Source organism: Carcharhinus amblyrhynchos, chromosome 9 (genome assembly GCF_965287045.1).
Source record: "Carcharhinus amblyrhynchos chromosome 9, sCarAmb.v2.hapA, whole genome shotgun sequence".
Lineage (NCBI taxonomy): Eukaryota > Metazoa > Chordata > Chondrichthyes > Carcharhiniformes > Carcharhinidae > Carcharhinus > Carcharhinus amblyrhynchos.
The window spans coordinates 81,013,296-81,027,823 of record NC_137332.1 but is presented as its reverse complement, the minus strand read 5'-3'; the positions used below and the strand labels follow the sequence as shown (position 1 = coordinate 81,027,823).

At 39.7% G+C, this 14,528-nt stretch overlaps 1 protein-coding gene across 1 annotated transcript in view; it reads right to left on the bottom strand.

Annotated features, from left to right (window-relative positions):
• imp3 (IMP U3 small nucleolar ribonucleoprotein 3) overlaps nt 1–14,528 on the bottom strand; it is a 248,249-nt gene that overhangs the window by 121,752 nt on the left and 111,969 nt on the right. The window contains exon 4 of the mRNA XM_080195980.1: nt 11,711–11,790. Within this exon, the coding sequence (XP_080052106.1) occupies nt 11,711–11,790 (80 nt within the window). The remainder of the gene's footprint in view (nt 1–11,710; nt 11,791–14,528) is intronic.

Sequence of the window (14,528 nt, the reverse complement as noted above, 5' to 3'; positions counted from 1 at the left end):
AACAGGGAGAGAATAGTGGAATACAGACCAAATAAAAGCAGGTGATTTTTTTTTAAGTTTGGTTAGGGCATCATGGTCGGCACAGGCGTGGAGGGTTGAAGGGCTGTTCCTGTGCTGCACTTTTCTTTGTTCTTTGTCTCTTGGAGCTAAAGGGATCAAAGGATATGGGGTGAAAGCAAGAACAGGTTACTGAGTTGGATGATCAGCCATGGTCATGTTGAATGGTGAAGCATGCTTGAAGGACAAATGGCCAACTCCTGCTCCTATTTTCTGTTTCTGTGGTTCTCATCAGAAAAAAAATCAAAACATTATATCCTGTACGTTGAATTACTGTACATTCCCAACTTATTTCGAAATAAAACAAATTTTAACATGTAAATATGATAACTTTTTCTAGTTACCTCATACTGGCCAAACTTACAGCTTGCTGACTTTCTCCCACTCACCAAGCCTCTCCCATTGCCACTACGTTCTCCAGCTCCCTCCTGTTTTCTACCTCTCCTGCTGGCCAACCATTCCACTAGTCCCTCTCCCTGTTGTCACTTGCCTTTCTTGAAGCTTCACAGTCAGTGAGAGCCTGGGAGGGGGTGGAAAGAGGGAGAGAGCAAATGAAGGAACAAAGGTAGCTGTGAGCAGGAAGGTCAGGGAGGGTGGGGCAGCAAAGCAACAAACAGAAAGGTCAGGGAAGGAAGCAGCAAATGGGAGCGGCAGCAAGCAGGAGCATTGGCAAGCATGAAAGGGGAGAGAGGATCAGCTCACAGAGCAGACCCGTGAGCACACTGACAAGTGCACTGGCTAGAGGGAGAGACCAATCCAAGTGGCAATCATCAGGTCATAAGAACATAAGAACAAGGAACAGGAGTTGGCCATCTGGCCCCTCGAGCTTGCTCCACCATCCAATAATATCATGGCTGATCTTTTCATGGACTCAGCTCCACTTATCCGCCCGCTCACCATAACCCTTAAGTCCGTCAACAATTTATCTATCCTTGTCTTAAAAACATTCAGTGGGGTAATTACTGAGGTAATTAGTCATGCAGGACTACATCGCTTCCAGTGTAAAACAAAATCAAAATGGAAATCCCAACGCTAAGTGTGATAGCAGCCTCATTGTATCTGATACTAAAGCAAAATAAGATTTAGCCACTTCTAAACTGAAAAGACTGATTTGTAAATTTACTAAAGTAAGACAATAACTGAATTTACAATGTCCACTTATTGACCAGTTTCTTTTGTATTCACCGGAACCTGTTCAATATTTAATTACATGAAACATGAGATTTTGAGTCAAGCTTTGAACCTCTTTTAGTCTTTTCCTTGATACAAGGAACCTGGATACATGAGGATAGACCAGGGATTTTCTGAACACTGAATAACACCAACCTCTCAGGACACTGATCCACAACTGTAATTCATCAAAGGCCTTGCTAGTCTTTAACTCAGGAGCACAGTAAAGTTCATATTGCGAGAGGGAGCAAAAGAGAGACAGAAAGACTTGGTGTACCCACGAACAACAGAACAGATGAAATATAACTAAAATTCCTGTCTGCATCAGAATAGGGAAGTTCAAAGCCAATCAAAAGACTAAAGAAATGTAACACACAAATCTTTAAATTTAACCCAATTTTGGCAAATGAGTGCTCTGACAACGGACAATCTATGGCACAAATTTTGATGATGCCCCTCCTTCCATGCCTTCTGCACAAAAACGTAGGGATGCTGCCAGGACCAAATTGTATTTTACTATATACAGCACCCAACCCTACCTGGACTTGCTCCCAGCAGGACAGAGATCAAATGCAGTCTGTAAATTCAAAGATCTTGGCCGGGATTCTCCCAAAAACAATTCTACGTTCCCAACATGCGGGAAAATGGGAGTAAATCCTGCCAGTATTTTTCGTGTAATTTCCAGAATGAATCTCTGACACACTGTGTATCACAGAGCACCCAGCGGATTCATTCTGAAAATCTGGGGGTGGGGCCTAATCCTGCTCAAGAATCTGCAGCATAGCGCTGAGTGGGCCCACAATACATGCGTCAATTTGCCAGTGCGGAGATTGGCACATACCAGTAGCCCCCCCACCATTGCTGGCCTCAAGATGGCTAGTCAACTTGACTGCTGGCCAGCCCTGCAAACCCCCATCACTGGCCGATTTCCAGCGCAGAGCTGATTACATGAAAAAACTTAGTACCAAAGATCCACAGAGGCCGTGACACCCAATGGGAAGCCTGCGAAACGGCCCCTATTAATGTCTCCCCTAGATAATCACCCCTCCCCTATTTTGTTTAGTGGCAGGAAATTTCATTCCACAGATATGACTAAACAAAGTCCTTAGAATGAGCAAATGTTTCAGGATAAAGCTATTTTATTGCAACATCTCTGTAAAAAATATGGTTGGATAGTGACTAGATGTAGTACATTTCGTACAAGAAGTTTTAACTGAAATACTGACACAAGTTTGGTACAGATAACAATAAGGAATGATTATAAGGGCTGATTGGCAAGTTCTCAATAAAAGCAATGAAATCTAAGGCATTTTGGAGCACAACGGGTGAGAGACCAGATCCCCTCCTCTGTACTGGTTAGAACGTGTGCTGTATACCCGGGAACTACATTGTTCTTACTTCAGTCACAACTTTGTGTCCCAAAGACAAAGATGTGTCTGTGACTTTATGTCAACAATCTTCATGATGACAACTATTGCTGCAGCACTCACACTTATACATTGCTTTTAACGCAGATATAAAACAAGGTACTCTAAGAAGCAGGCAGGCAAAAATTGGCACTGAGCCACAGAAGAGGGGAGAATAAAAGCTTGGTCTGAGGTGAGTTTTGTAGGATGGTGGGGAAGCGTACAAGCAAAGAAATAAAGGCAGGGAATTCCAGAACTTACAGCTAGATACCTACTAACCAAGCAGTCATTGCTAGGGCAGAAAGAGGGGAGGATTCACAAGAGGTCAGAGGTGGGGGAATGCCAATTTCTCAGGACAGTTGTAGGGCTGGAGAGTATGCCAGAGATAAACAAGGGAAAAAATTGGATGGATTTAAAAATGTATGCATTTAGAAATTCAGCAAACACTCTGGTAGTGGGTGAGGATGACTTGGTGCAGCTTAAGAAACAAGCAATGGATAAGCTCAAGTTCATGAAAGGAGTAAAATGGGAGGAGTGTTTAAGTCTGGAGGTAACAAGATGAGAATTTGGGCAGGTGAGCTAGGGCAGAGGAGGAGATAGTAATACTTTGGAGGAGAAGTAGGCAGTTCAGGTGGCAAGGAAGATTATAAGGTTGAACATTCAGCTCAGGTTCAAATAGGATGTCAGGGCTATGTACAGCCTGGTCAAACATAGGTCAGTGCAAAGTAGAAGAATAGAATCGATAACCAGAGTGCAATTTTGGCAGGAATTGAAGGGATAGGCATTAGTCCTACCAGTGCTTTAATGGAAAAATTTGTGGCTCATCCAGATTGGATTTCAAACAAGCAATAGACAATACAGCAATGCAGAAGGGATTGAAGCAGGTCAAAGAAGTAAAAGCTGGGAATGATCAGCAAATATATGGAAGCCCACATCCTAGCTTCAGATGCAAGACAATTTCATTATGATAACAGAGGGAGAAATCTAATGAGAGAGATTGAAATATAGATTTTGGATGTATCATAATTTGCAAGAACAGAGTGATTCAGGATAGAACAGGTTGGTAACAGTCTTGAAAAAGGGCCCAATACCCAAGGATAGGGTGGTAAAGTCAGTTAGAAGGTGGAGTCAGGAAGGGAAGACAGGTAAACAGCAATTTGGGTCGGCAGCAGAAAGTGATCCCATGTGCAAAATTAACTTGGTGACATAGAAAGGAAACATGCAGGTTCAGGGCTTGGATCGGGGCAGCTCAGCTTGAATGGTTAGAGGGGAGGGGTGTGCTGTAGATGCCGAACTGGCAGCTGAATTGATGGTCTCAATCATAGTGCCAATTTAGTCTGTGACCTCTTTGCAGTGTTGTTGACAATGATGTTAGAGGAGGCAAAGAAAGTTGTTTCATGAGACGTTATCTTGCAGCTATACTTCTAAGGGTTGAAACCATCCTCTAAACTCTTCATACTTATGCAAAGCAACAATTTACAGAAATAACGTTTAGAAAAATATGTTTTAAATATTTTACAAATTAAACAGCATGCAAATATTTTACTCCCACAGAAAAAGTGTTTCCTTTGTTCACCAACAATTGGCTGAAATAATATTCAGTGATCAGCAATTCACTGCCTGATGAAAATTAATCAAACTAACAAATTAAAATAGCTCTTGGTGTATAGCTGTTAAGTAATTTTATATCTCCTACAACATTTTCACTTCTGGATGACTTTAATGTATGATAAGTCTACCTTGCTTTGATCGTTTTCTGACAAATTTCAATCCATGAAACATAGAACACTACAGCACAAACAGGCCCTTCGGCCCACAAGTTGCACCGATCACATCTATACCTCCAAGCCATAGAACTATCTGTAACTCCCAATCCCATTAGATCCCATGTACTCATCCAGAAGTCTTTTAAAAAACCCCAGCGAGTTCACCTCTTCCACCACCGACGGCAGCCGATTCCACTCACTCACCACCCTCTGAGTGAAAAATTTACCCCTAACATCTCCTCTGTACTTGCTTCCCAGCACCTTAAACCTGTGTCCTCTCATAGCGACCATTTCAGCCCTGGGAAATAGTCTCTGAGAATCCACCAGTTTATTTTCTTATACTTAACAACATAAATGGGGAACACAGAGCAAACATTTTAACCAACCTTACTGTTTGAACCTGGTCAGCAAAGTCTGCTAGGATCCCTGAATTTGGAGTAGATGATAGGCGAGAAATCCAGAGGTCCAGGCTATTGTTCTGAGCAAAGAGGTTCAGATACTACCGTGAAAGCATGTGGAATTTAAATTCAAATAACAAATCTGGAATTAAATGCTAATCTCAGTAATACTGATCACGAAATTATCGACTGTCATAAAAACCCATCTGGTTCACTCATGTCCTTTAGGGAAGGAAATCTGCTGTCCTTATACTCTTACACTCCACAGGGAGAAAGTTGACAGAGCTGATTTTGAGATTTTTTTGTCAATGAGAGTCTGGTCTCTGCATCTTGCTGTACCTTGCTTAAGTACTGTACTGTGAAGTACTGTAGGCTCAGAGTGTTGGCAGTTTATTTGACCATGAGGACTACAAAGACATGCCCAATTTTCTGCTTACCTGCATGCCTCCACACACATTTACAGGGTCAGAGAATGGAAATCAGTCTGCTGCATATCGCTGCATTTTTCAGGAGTACCTTGCAGGACTCCAAGGCTGGCAGTTGAGCACAGGATTTTGTGCTCTTTACTGAAACACAATGAGGGATTTTACAATGTGATTACTGCAGTCAATTGCAGGGAAATTAGATGTTCAGTACCTGTATATGTTGTATAAACAACAGGACAATTACTCAGAAGGAAAAAAACCTTTGTTCAAAGCACATCATTCACCTGACCACTGCCAAAGAGAACAATACTCCCCTTGTTCCTTTGAACTAGGGGTGTGATTAACTTGAACAGCTGAAGCATTCATTCTGCAAAACTAAAGGTGAATTTCTTGCAAGACAAATGAAAAAACATTTGCCAAGAATGTATTCAATGTTAACGAGTTAAATCTGGAGGTTTGAAGAACATTGTATGACATGGATTTTCTTACAAGACCCCAGCTGGCTTCATGACTGAATGCCTAAGACAAGATACTGAACCAGAATCCAGATGTGAGATTTGATAATCAGTCTGTGCAGAGCTAGCTGCTTTCAGCTGGGCTACAATTGACTTAGTTCTTATGGTCCAGAAGGTGCAGAAGAATATAAGGTAGGGACAAGAATCCAGGTAGTTATTCAGTGACATACAAGCCAAATAAAAGACAGAGAATCTTCTGCAGCTACAGAGCCAAATCATGCAAGACAAAAACCTCCAAAGAAATCAAGGGAAATACTGAAATGAAACCACAAAATCAAGTCCTGCTACATAGAAAAACAATCAGTGACCCAAAATACCTCTACTCACCTCAAAAAAATCAAAATCTCTGCAGACACAATGCAGACTGAAAATAACACGATACATGAAGAGTTTTGCTTCCAATATTTGCATCTACTGAGAACTTTTTTTTAAACAGCTGCCTTTATTGGCTACTAAGAAAGTAACAACAGGCTGTGATACTCTAAAAAGCCATAAATCTACATTGTAAATCACTGGAGCAAATCCAGAAGTTCAAAATAAATTATTTATGTATAATTATGAATTTATATAGTCATATCATCTCATAGTATCCGAACTAACTGCTCAAAATGGAAAGCTCGCTTTTTCAAAAAACGTGTTGGCAACTACTGCAAAAAAATACAAAATTGATTTGATAATCAGACAATGGAAATGCAAAAAAAATTAACCAAAGGAGAACTTATAGATGTTCACAGCTTTTCAATTTAATATTTAAAGAATTACATTTTATCATTGAGTCATTCTCATTAATACACTCAGCCAGATCGTCCATCAATTGTCCTTGTAAACAACCACAAGAATATAAGAGGAGTCTGAATTGGTACCTGCTCCAATTTTCCCCATCTGGTCTGTGCCAAAGTGCCTCATGGCCTCGCACTTCTGTCAAGAATAGACAGAGAGTAAATAAATATTCTTTCACAGATATCTTTGCCCAAATTTCATGAAGAATGCTGTGAAATGGAAGTTTTTTTTCCCAAAACACCTCAGCCAAAATGATGAATATTACTTGACTGCAATGCTTGGCTTTTTGTTAAGTGACATAGCATTAGTCTTTTACACTTTTGAACAAGTCTACTTGACTGGGAAGGAAAGGAAAACAAGAAATGCAGTTAGTCTTCTTGGGTCATGCCTGAAGATATCATAGAAACATACATAGAAACAGAGCCTTACAGCACAGTACAGGCCCTTCTGCATATTGAGAAATTCACATTGGGTGTGCTGTGGTGGTTGCAGGTCTTTCATTTGTGGTGGCATAGGCAAGAACAATGCGGTGATAAATCAAAAGGCACTTTTGTTGGAAAACAACAGACAGCATTCACCTCTTTCCTCCACCATCAGCTGTATTCCACAACATAACCTAACATACATCAAGCCAGCAGCATCAGAAACCTATCAATACAAGGTTTACAAAGCTGCCATCAGTCCTTGTAAACAAGTTCACCATATTTTCATTCCAACTAAGATCAAAGTTCAAGTTATATAATGCAGTCAGGTGAAATCAAACTAAAAGTAAAAAGTATGGGGTGAATGAGGAGGGACAGCAATTATTATTTTCCTGAAGAAACAGAGATTTACACCATAGATGGAGGGAGGCTATTCAGCTCATTGTGTCCATGTCAGCCAACAAGTAGCCATTAAGCCTAATCCCACTTTCCAGTTTTTGGTCTGTAATCTTAAAGGCAACAATATGCAAAAATCCAAGTACTCTGTAATGAAGTTTCCGCCTCACCAGCTTTTCAGGCAGTGAGTTCCAGATCCCCAGCAGCCAGACGCAAAGAAATTCAGTTAATTCCCTTCTAAACCTCCTATCTGATTATAGATCTCCTCAACCTAGGGGAATAGGATCCTGCCATTGACTCCATCTAGACCCTCATAATTTTAATCCTAGACAGCAAACAAAATCAAACTTCCTCAAGCTAAATAATTGGCAAGTTTATGATATCAGGGTCACGCAACATTTGAAATGAGGAGTTTGCACATTCATCTAGTCTGTACCTTGTTATCTTGTCACAGCTAACACAGGGATTTGGGGTGCAACATTAGGTTTCCACACTCCTGCACCGAGACTCCTGTCCTTTATTGCTTGCCATGGCATTTGCATATGTAAGTTCGTGTGGACATCCACAAAGGACAAGGTCAGGTTTAGCTAGAATAGGATTTCAGCCATCTGACATTACTTATTTTCTTTGCTCATGGCTCAAAAATTGTGACCTGGATGAGGTAATGGAATGCCACAATTGTGCCAAGAGATAGATGAACAGCAGAAATCAATGCAGGTACTGGGTTTGGACAATACAAGAGAAATTAATATTAGGGGAAAAAGTAAAAGCTTTGGGTAATATTGAAAAATCTCATCACCAAGATCACCACTGGACAAACAGATGTGTGAATCAGAAACATACAGTGCTACAAAGACAACATGAAAGAAAAGTCAAAACGGGCAAAAGGAATCTTTAGCCAAATAAAAGGGCAATGTATGTGTAGCATTCAACATGAGATTTCACAGAATGATCCTGAAGAAGTTTCTTTGGGAAAGGCCGGAGTTGAGGGGATTGAGCTATGAGGAGAGGCTGAATAAACTAGGCTTGTACTCGTTAGAGTTTAGAAGAATGAGGGGAGATCTCATTGAGACGTATAAGATGATGAATGGGATGGATAGGATAGAGGTGGAGAGACTCTTCCCGCTCAAAAAAGACAGTAGGACTAGGGGGCACAGCCTCAAGATAAAGGGGAGGCGGTTTAGAACGGAGTTGAGGAGGAACTTCTTCACTCAAAGGGTGGTGAATCTCTGGAATTCTCTGCCCGTTGAAGTGGTGGAGGCTGCCTCGCTAAATATTTTTAAGAAGCGGGTTGATGGGTTTTTGATAAGAGAGGGGATTAAGGGTTATGGGGAGAGGGCGGGAAAGTGGAACTGAGCCACAACAGATCAGCCATGATCTTATTGAATGGCGGGGCAGGCTCGAAGGGCTAGATGGCCTACTCCTGCTCCTATTTCTTATGTTCTTATGTTCTTATGCTTAAAGCTCAAAATAGTTGGGGTCAAATCTTTACTAATACAAACTCATGTGGCACGATTTCAATCCAGCTATGAAAAGATCATGTGTATGTGTGTGGACAAATACTTCAACGAAGAGAAGGGTCACAGTGGATGTCACAGTCAAATGTGAATGTATTGGCTAAAAACTCAATAATAAATTATTGTTAGCTATATGATTAAACAAATTATCAGACATTTCAGAAAAGTTACAACATACAGAAACACCTAAGCAAACAATGGAACTAACGGCAATAGAAAAATCATCACAAGTTTCCAGAGAAGTCTCATAGAAGCCTGGAATGACTGAAGATAACAGGGACTGTGCAAATGTTGAATGCACTTGGCAGTCTCAAAGAACATCTGCAGAAAATCTATAACGTTTTTAACTCACATTTTGAAACAAAATTAAGTCAATTTAGAGAAATGTTTGAACCTCCAATATTTCTTTCCAGCACAAAAGCTTATTTTAAAGTCAACAAATAAATTATTCCAGAGATTCAGCAAGAAGGCCCTGCCTTCTCAAACCTGCTCCTCACCTGAGGTGTGGTGATCCTCAGGTTAAATCACCACCCCTATAGTCATCTGGGACAATGGCAACTTGACCTTTGCCTTTCAGGATACCAAAGCCTAAACTGTCACTGAAATTTATGTCCTCATGGGGCTGCCTTAAATAAGGAAAAGGAAAATAAATTGAAGAATTAAAAATATTAGGACAATTTATCTTTCATAAGATTAAAGTAATTGCTCAAAATTAATTGTTGTCATGGCATCTAAACCCATTTTAAATAAGCTCAGTGCTTCCTCCTGCCCTAGCCATTGAAGATGCAGAGATGGGCAACAGGGACAGAGTAAAAATCAATAAAGAACAAAAATAAGTTTTAAAGTTTCAACAAAAACTATGAAAATTGAGAACAAAAAAAACTCTCTACCCACAGATTTAAATCTCAGCTGAAAGCAGCTGTGCAGGCAACAATGAGTTAAACTGAAACTAGTGGTCGTCATTCAATCTTACTGCTAAACTGCAATGTAACATGGTAAATCTGCTCTACGTGAACATGATTTTATCCAGCTGCCTAAGCTTCATTAAGTTCTTTATCACCATTTTCTGACAAACAAGACAAATATATCACCTTGAAATGCAGGATTCACTTCAACCAAGATAGAAACAGTTTGATTACATAATCAGAATGAGACATTCACAAAGGGTTCCAAAAAACTGTACATCAGGCACTTCTGTTAGTTAAAGCTGAATTAAGCCTAACTTGCTCTTGTATACCATGGAATTAAAACGGAGAAAGACTGAGACTTCAAAAAACATACTATGCTATTAGAAATTACTTCCAATCTATTTCATACTTATTGCACACTTTTAATTTGATGTTTCAGATCATTTCACAAAAATTAACATGGCTTTGCATTGCTTTTCTTTCTGTGTGGGGTTTGCATATATTTTTCTCTGTTGTAAGTATTTGTAGCAAGCAGAATTCTCATTCATTCTGCATGTTTACACATTCCCTTTCTCATTCTGCCACTGCTGTGTAAGATTCCCAAATCTGTTCCATTACTAACCAATTTCTTACTTTTGTTGAATGCACCACTACATAGAAAGATGACAATTAACAAATCCTGGGATTTGGTGGGGTCCAAGGGGAGCTGTCTTTGGGACAGAGGTAAAGATAAACTGTGACGGAAGGGAGAAAGGTCTTGGGAAGGAACCAACAGAAAGAATACAGGACAAGGGTAGAGGTGGAGAGCAGCACCTAGGGCAGGTTGGCAGAAGAAGAACAAGCAGCAGAGAGTCATGAAATAGAAAGTATTGAACACATGGGTGGAGGGACGAAAACAGCACTAGGATAAAATGAGCTTTCTAAACTTGCACTTTCTGGGAATCTTGCAAAAGTTCCAACTCCTTTCAATTGAGCGTGTATGCTCACACGCATACATTTTGACATGCATCGCTAATGTTTTACATGCTGCAGATGCACATTTCAATGCCATATATAACATGGGAAAAAGGGAAAGAATAAAGAGTCAGCAAGAAGAGTCAGGAACAAAAAAAGTCCTTTCAGGGTGTAATTAATAACAGAAATATGTGCACTTACAGAAGGAAGGCCTTGTAATCTTAAAACAGTACAGGTCATCTCATACAATTGCTGCTTCCACAATAGAATAATGCACTGTGCATAACATGCATGAAACTTCGCCCTTACAAAACAGTCCATCACCTGACTTATTACAGAAAATTCATCAAATGTTGGAATGTTTAAAAATCAAAACTGAATGGTAAAATAGTAAATATGGAGAATAGTAATCTATCAGCAACGCGACAATACTCAGTAAAGTAGAAAATAAAAGAAAAAAGTAAAATAATAAACCTTACACACAAGAAAATTGACACTCCCATGTGCTAATTTTGACTTATCCTATTACAATTGTCAAACAAGTGTTCATTCAAAATTGTCATCATTCTGTTTCCGGCTTTCAAATTGGATCAGATAGTAGCTCAGCACCTTTTACTGGGCAGGAACAGCAAGACATCAATAAAAGAATTCCAATTGGGAGGAAAGAGATGGAAACTAGGAGAGAAAGCTGCCAAAGTCTACCTCAATATGCAGTCACTGCCACCCTCGATACCAAGCAGTGGGTTTGAAAATTGGCAGCCGATAAAACAAAGGGAAACAAGTAGCCTACAGCTCAAAAATAATTACAAGCTTGGGGCATGACTGGTGTAAAACTGAAACGCTGCCTTTCTTTCTTTCCTCCTGTTTACAGCACAATTGCCACACATTGGCAGATTTCAAAAACTTTTTTTAAATTGTTATCCACTCTAATGCAAATGAAGTAGCATAGAAAAACATTTCTAGAGCTTTGCTCGATGAGAATATTTAAAAGGATACGTCCTTGCTCAATGAAGGTAATTGCTGTTTTTAGGTTCTGGGCCATCCGAAGTTTCACCATGATAGTGGGGAGACGCCTCCTGCAAAAGGAACACAATTTTTATTTTTTTTTAAATGCAAAATCAAACACGCGTTGCATCTCTCAGTAAATATCATCCTTCTCCATCAATCATTAGCAATCAGCACAAGAATTCAGTCTTTTATTTGTACAGCTGTGAAGTAGCCAAAAAAAAGTAGTACAAGCCGGTTCGCTCAAATATCTCTCCATTGAAATTACACAATACTTGCCGGTAGCCATACCAACCAACCAAGATAGATTAGTAACTGGGAAAACCAGTTCCAAATGAGCAACACAATATGTCAGTCGGCTCTCGAGTTTCCGAAGATAAACCAAACACAACTACATTTGATTTTACTGCCAATATATATGCAATTTGGTACTAACTCATTAAAAAGCTTCACGAAGCTCTGTATCACACTGACAATTTTTGCCATATTTAATGTGTTCAAAGGCCTTTTTCTGGTAGAAGGCATCAAGGTCTTTCTGGAAAGATGGCAATTTCAAGTCAGAGCTCATACCACCAGTTTTTGGTTACAAGTGATTAGTGTTTATGCAAAGCATAAAGGCATCCTTTTAGCGAAAAAGCAAGGCTGACCAAAGTTCAGAACACAAATGTACTAACAATGGTGTTTGACTACAAAAAATAAAAATTACCACCAGCCTACTGTTGCACAATGAAGTTTTTTTTAAGTGATGCATGATATCTAGTCATATGTAGTCACAACGAAGACCCTTAAAGTCACTTGAAGGTTTCAATCTGATCGATGATACTAACTGATAAGTATAAAATGGTATTAACTGACATTCTAGATGTGTATTCAGATGAGGTCCACAGCAATAGGGAATTCAACATCAATGAAAGCACTTTGCTCAGAGCATATGGAATAATAGAAATGTTTCAATAGCCTGCACTGGGCATGACATTTCTTTATCCCAGCAATGTAGTTCAGCCTCCACACACTATGAGGCTTAGCTACCAAGTAAAACAAAAATAACCAAATGTCTGGTGTTCTTTTACTTATACTATAATATCGACATTAAAGATCTTACACTTGCGTGCACTGTCTGCAGTTCTATACTCTCACATTTTGTGTCACCATTTTCAAATAAATCTATTATAACAGTGCTTCTCAAACCTTTTCCTGGTGTTATTTCAATTTAGTGCCTTAGCCTTTATGTGTTCCCAAAAGTGAAAATCTGGGGTTATATGAAAACAGTTGAGGAGGGGGATGATGACGCATTCAGTTGCTGTGGGGTGGAATGGGTTGGAGGGGGAGATTCATTTGCTGTGCTAGAGAAGGTTCAGTAGCTGGGGGTTGGGGAAAGGCTCGAGTTGCTGAAGGTGGGGGGAGCTTCAGTTGCTCAGGGTTTCTCCAAAATAAAAATTAACATCAATCTTTTCCCAAGCTTTTTTTCTAGCAGCAATCAGGTCTCAGAGAGCCCCGCCAACAAACAGAAAAAAAAAATCAAGAGGATTTAAAGAACTATCAGAACTGTCAGAAATTAGTCCAAGCTTCAGGGAAGACACTGCTGCTTTACAGCATGGAACCTCAAAAATCTAATCTCACAACCAACAGTTTGGGAAGCCTTGTATTATATGGCATACGTCAATTTGCCTCTCACTAACCACACAATTTGGTCATTGGGTTGCCACAATTCTCTCAAAAATCTGAAAATTTTCATAATCTGTTCTGTCCCTCAGAAAGTACAATTTCTACTGCTGAAATAAGAGCCTATGCAAAATAATGTTAAAATATATATATTTGTGATATTATAAATGGTTCGTTTCTGTGCTGTACGTATCATTTTACGTCGTGGTTTCTGGTCCCAACTGAACCCAAAATTTTATAGCTTTTGAGTCTGCAACTGATCCACAATGTGATTGCTGTCATTCATTTGTTGGTTCCCTCTATCAAATGCTACTTCTTGAAAAACATAATTTAGTCACTCATGGGACCTGGGCAATACTTTTACTTCAGTTTTCCATATAATCTCTTCAAGTAATTTTGAAAAGCATAAGAACAAATGAACAACAAAAGCTGTGTCCATGTGCAAGATTTTAAAAAGTGCACTAACACAGTTGTAACTTTTGCCATGTCCTATGAAATTTAGAAAATGTATTGAATGAACTGGGGGTGAGAGTTGCCAAATAGCACAGCTGAGAGAAAGGGGGTAAGAGAAAGAGACTGCAATATTGTGAGGCTGAAAAGGGCAAAAATGGAGGTAAAAATGTGCTAGAGCACAAAAGAAACCTGCAGTATAAGTTTGCACAGGCAGTTTCTAATTTAAATGTCAACAGAAGTGGTCATAATAGTTATTAAAAATACAGACTTCCAAAATGAGGACTGAATAGTATCTGTGTACCATGGTCTAACTTTCTTTAGTCACTTAACACTGCTGCAAATGAAGACAACCAACATGCAGGGTTGGAGATGGAGCCAGGTGATTTCTTGCAAAGCATTATTCTGAAATCACATCCCAGTTCCTTTGTGATGATGGGGAAGCAATGGTCTGATGGTATTATTGCTAGATATTAATCCAGAAACTCAGCTAGTGTTCTGGGGACCTGGGTTGGAATCCCACCACAGCAGCAGTGGAATTTGAATTCAATCTAAAATATCTTCATAAAATCATAGAAACCCTACAGTGCAGAAGGAGGCTATTTGGCCCATTGAGTCTGCACCGAACACCATCCCACCCAGGCCCTACCCCGATATCCCTCTAATCTACGCATCTCAGGACACTAAGGGGCAATTT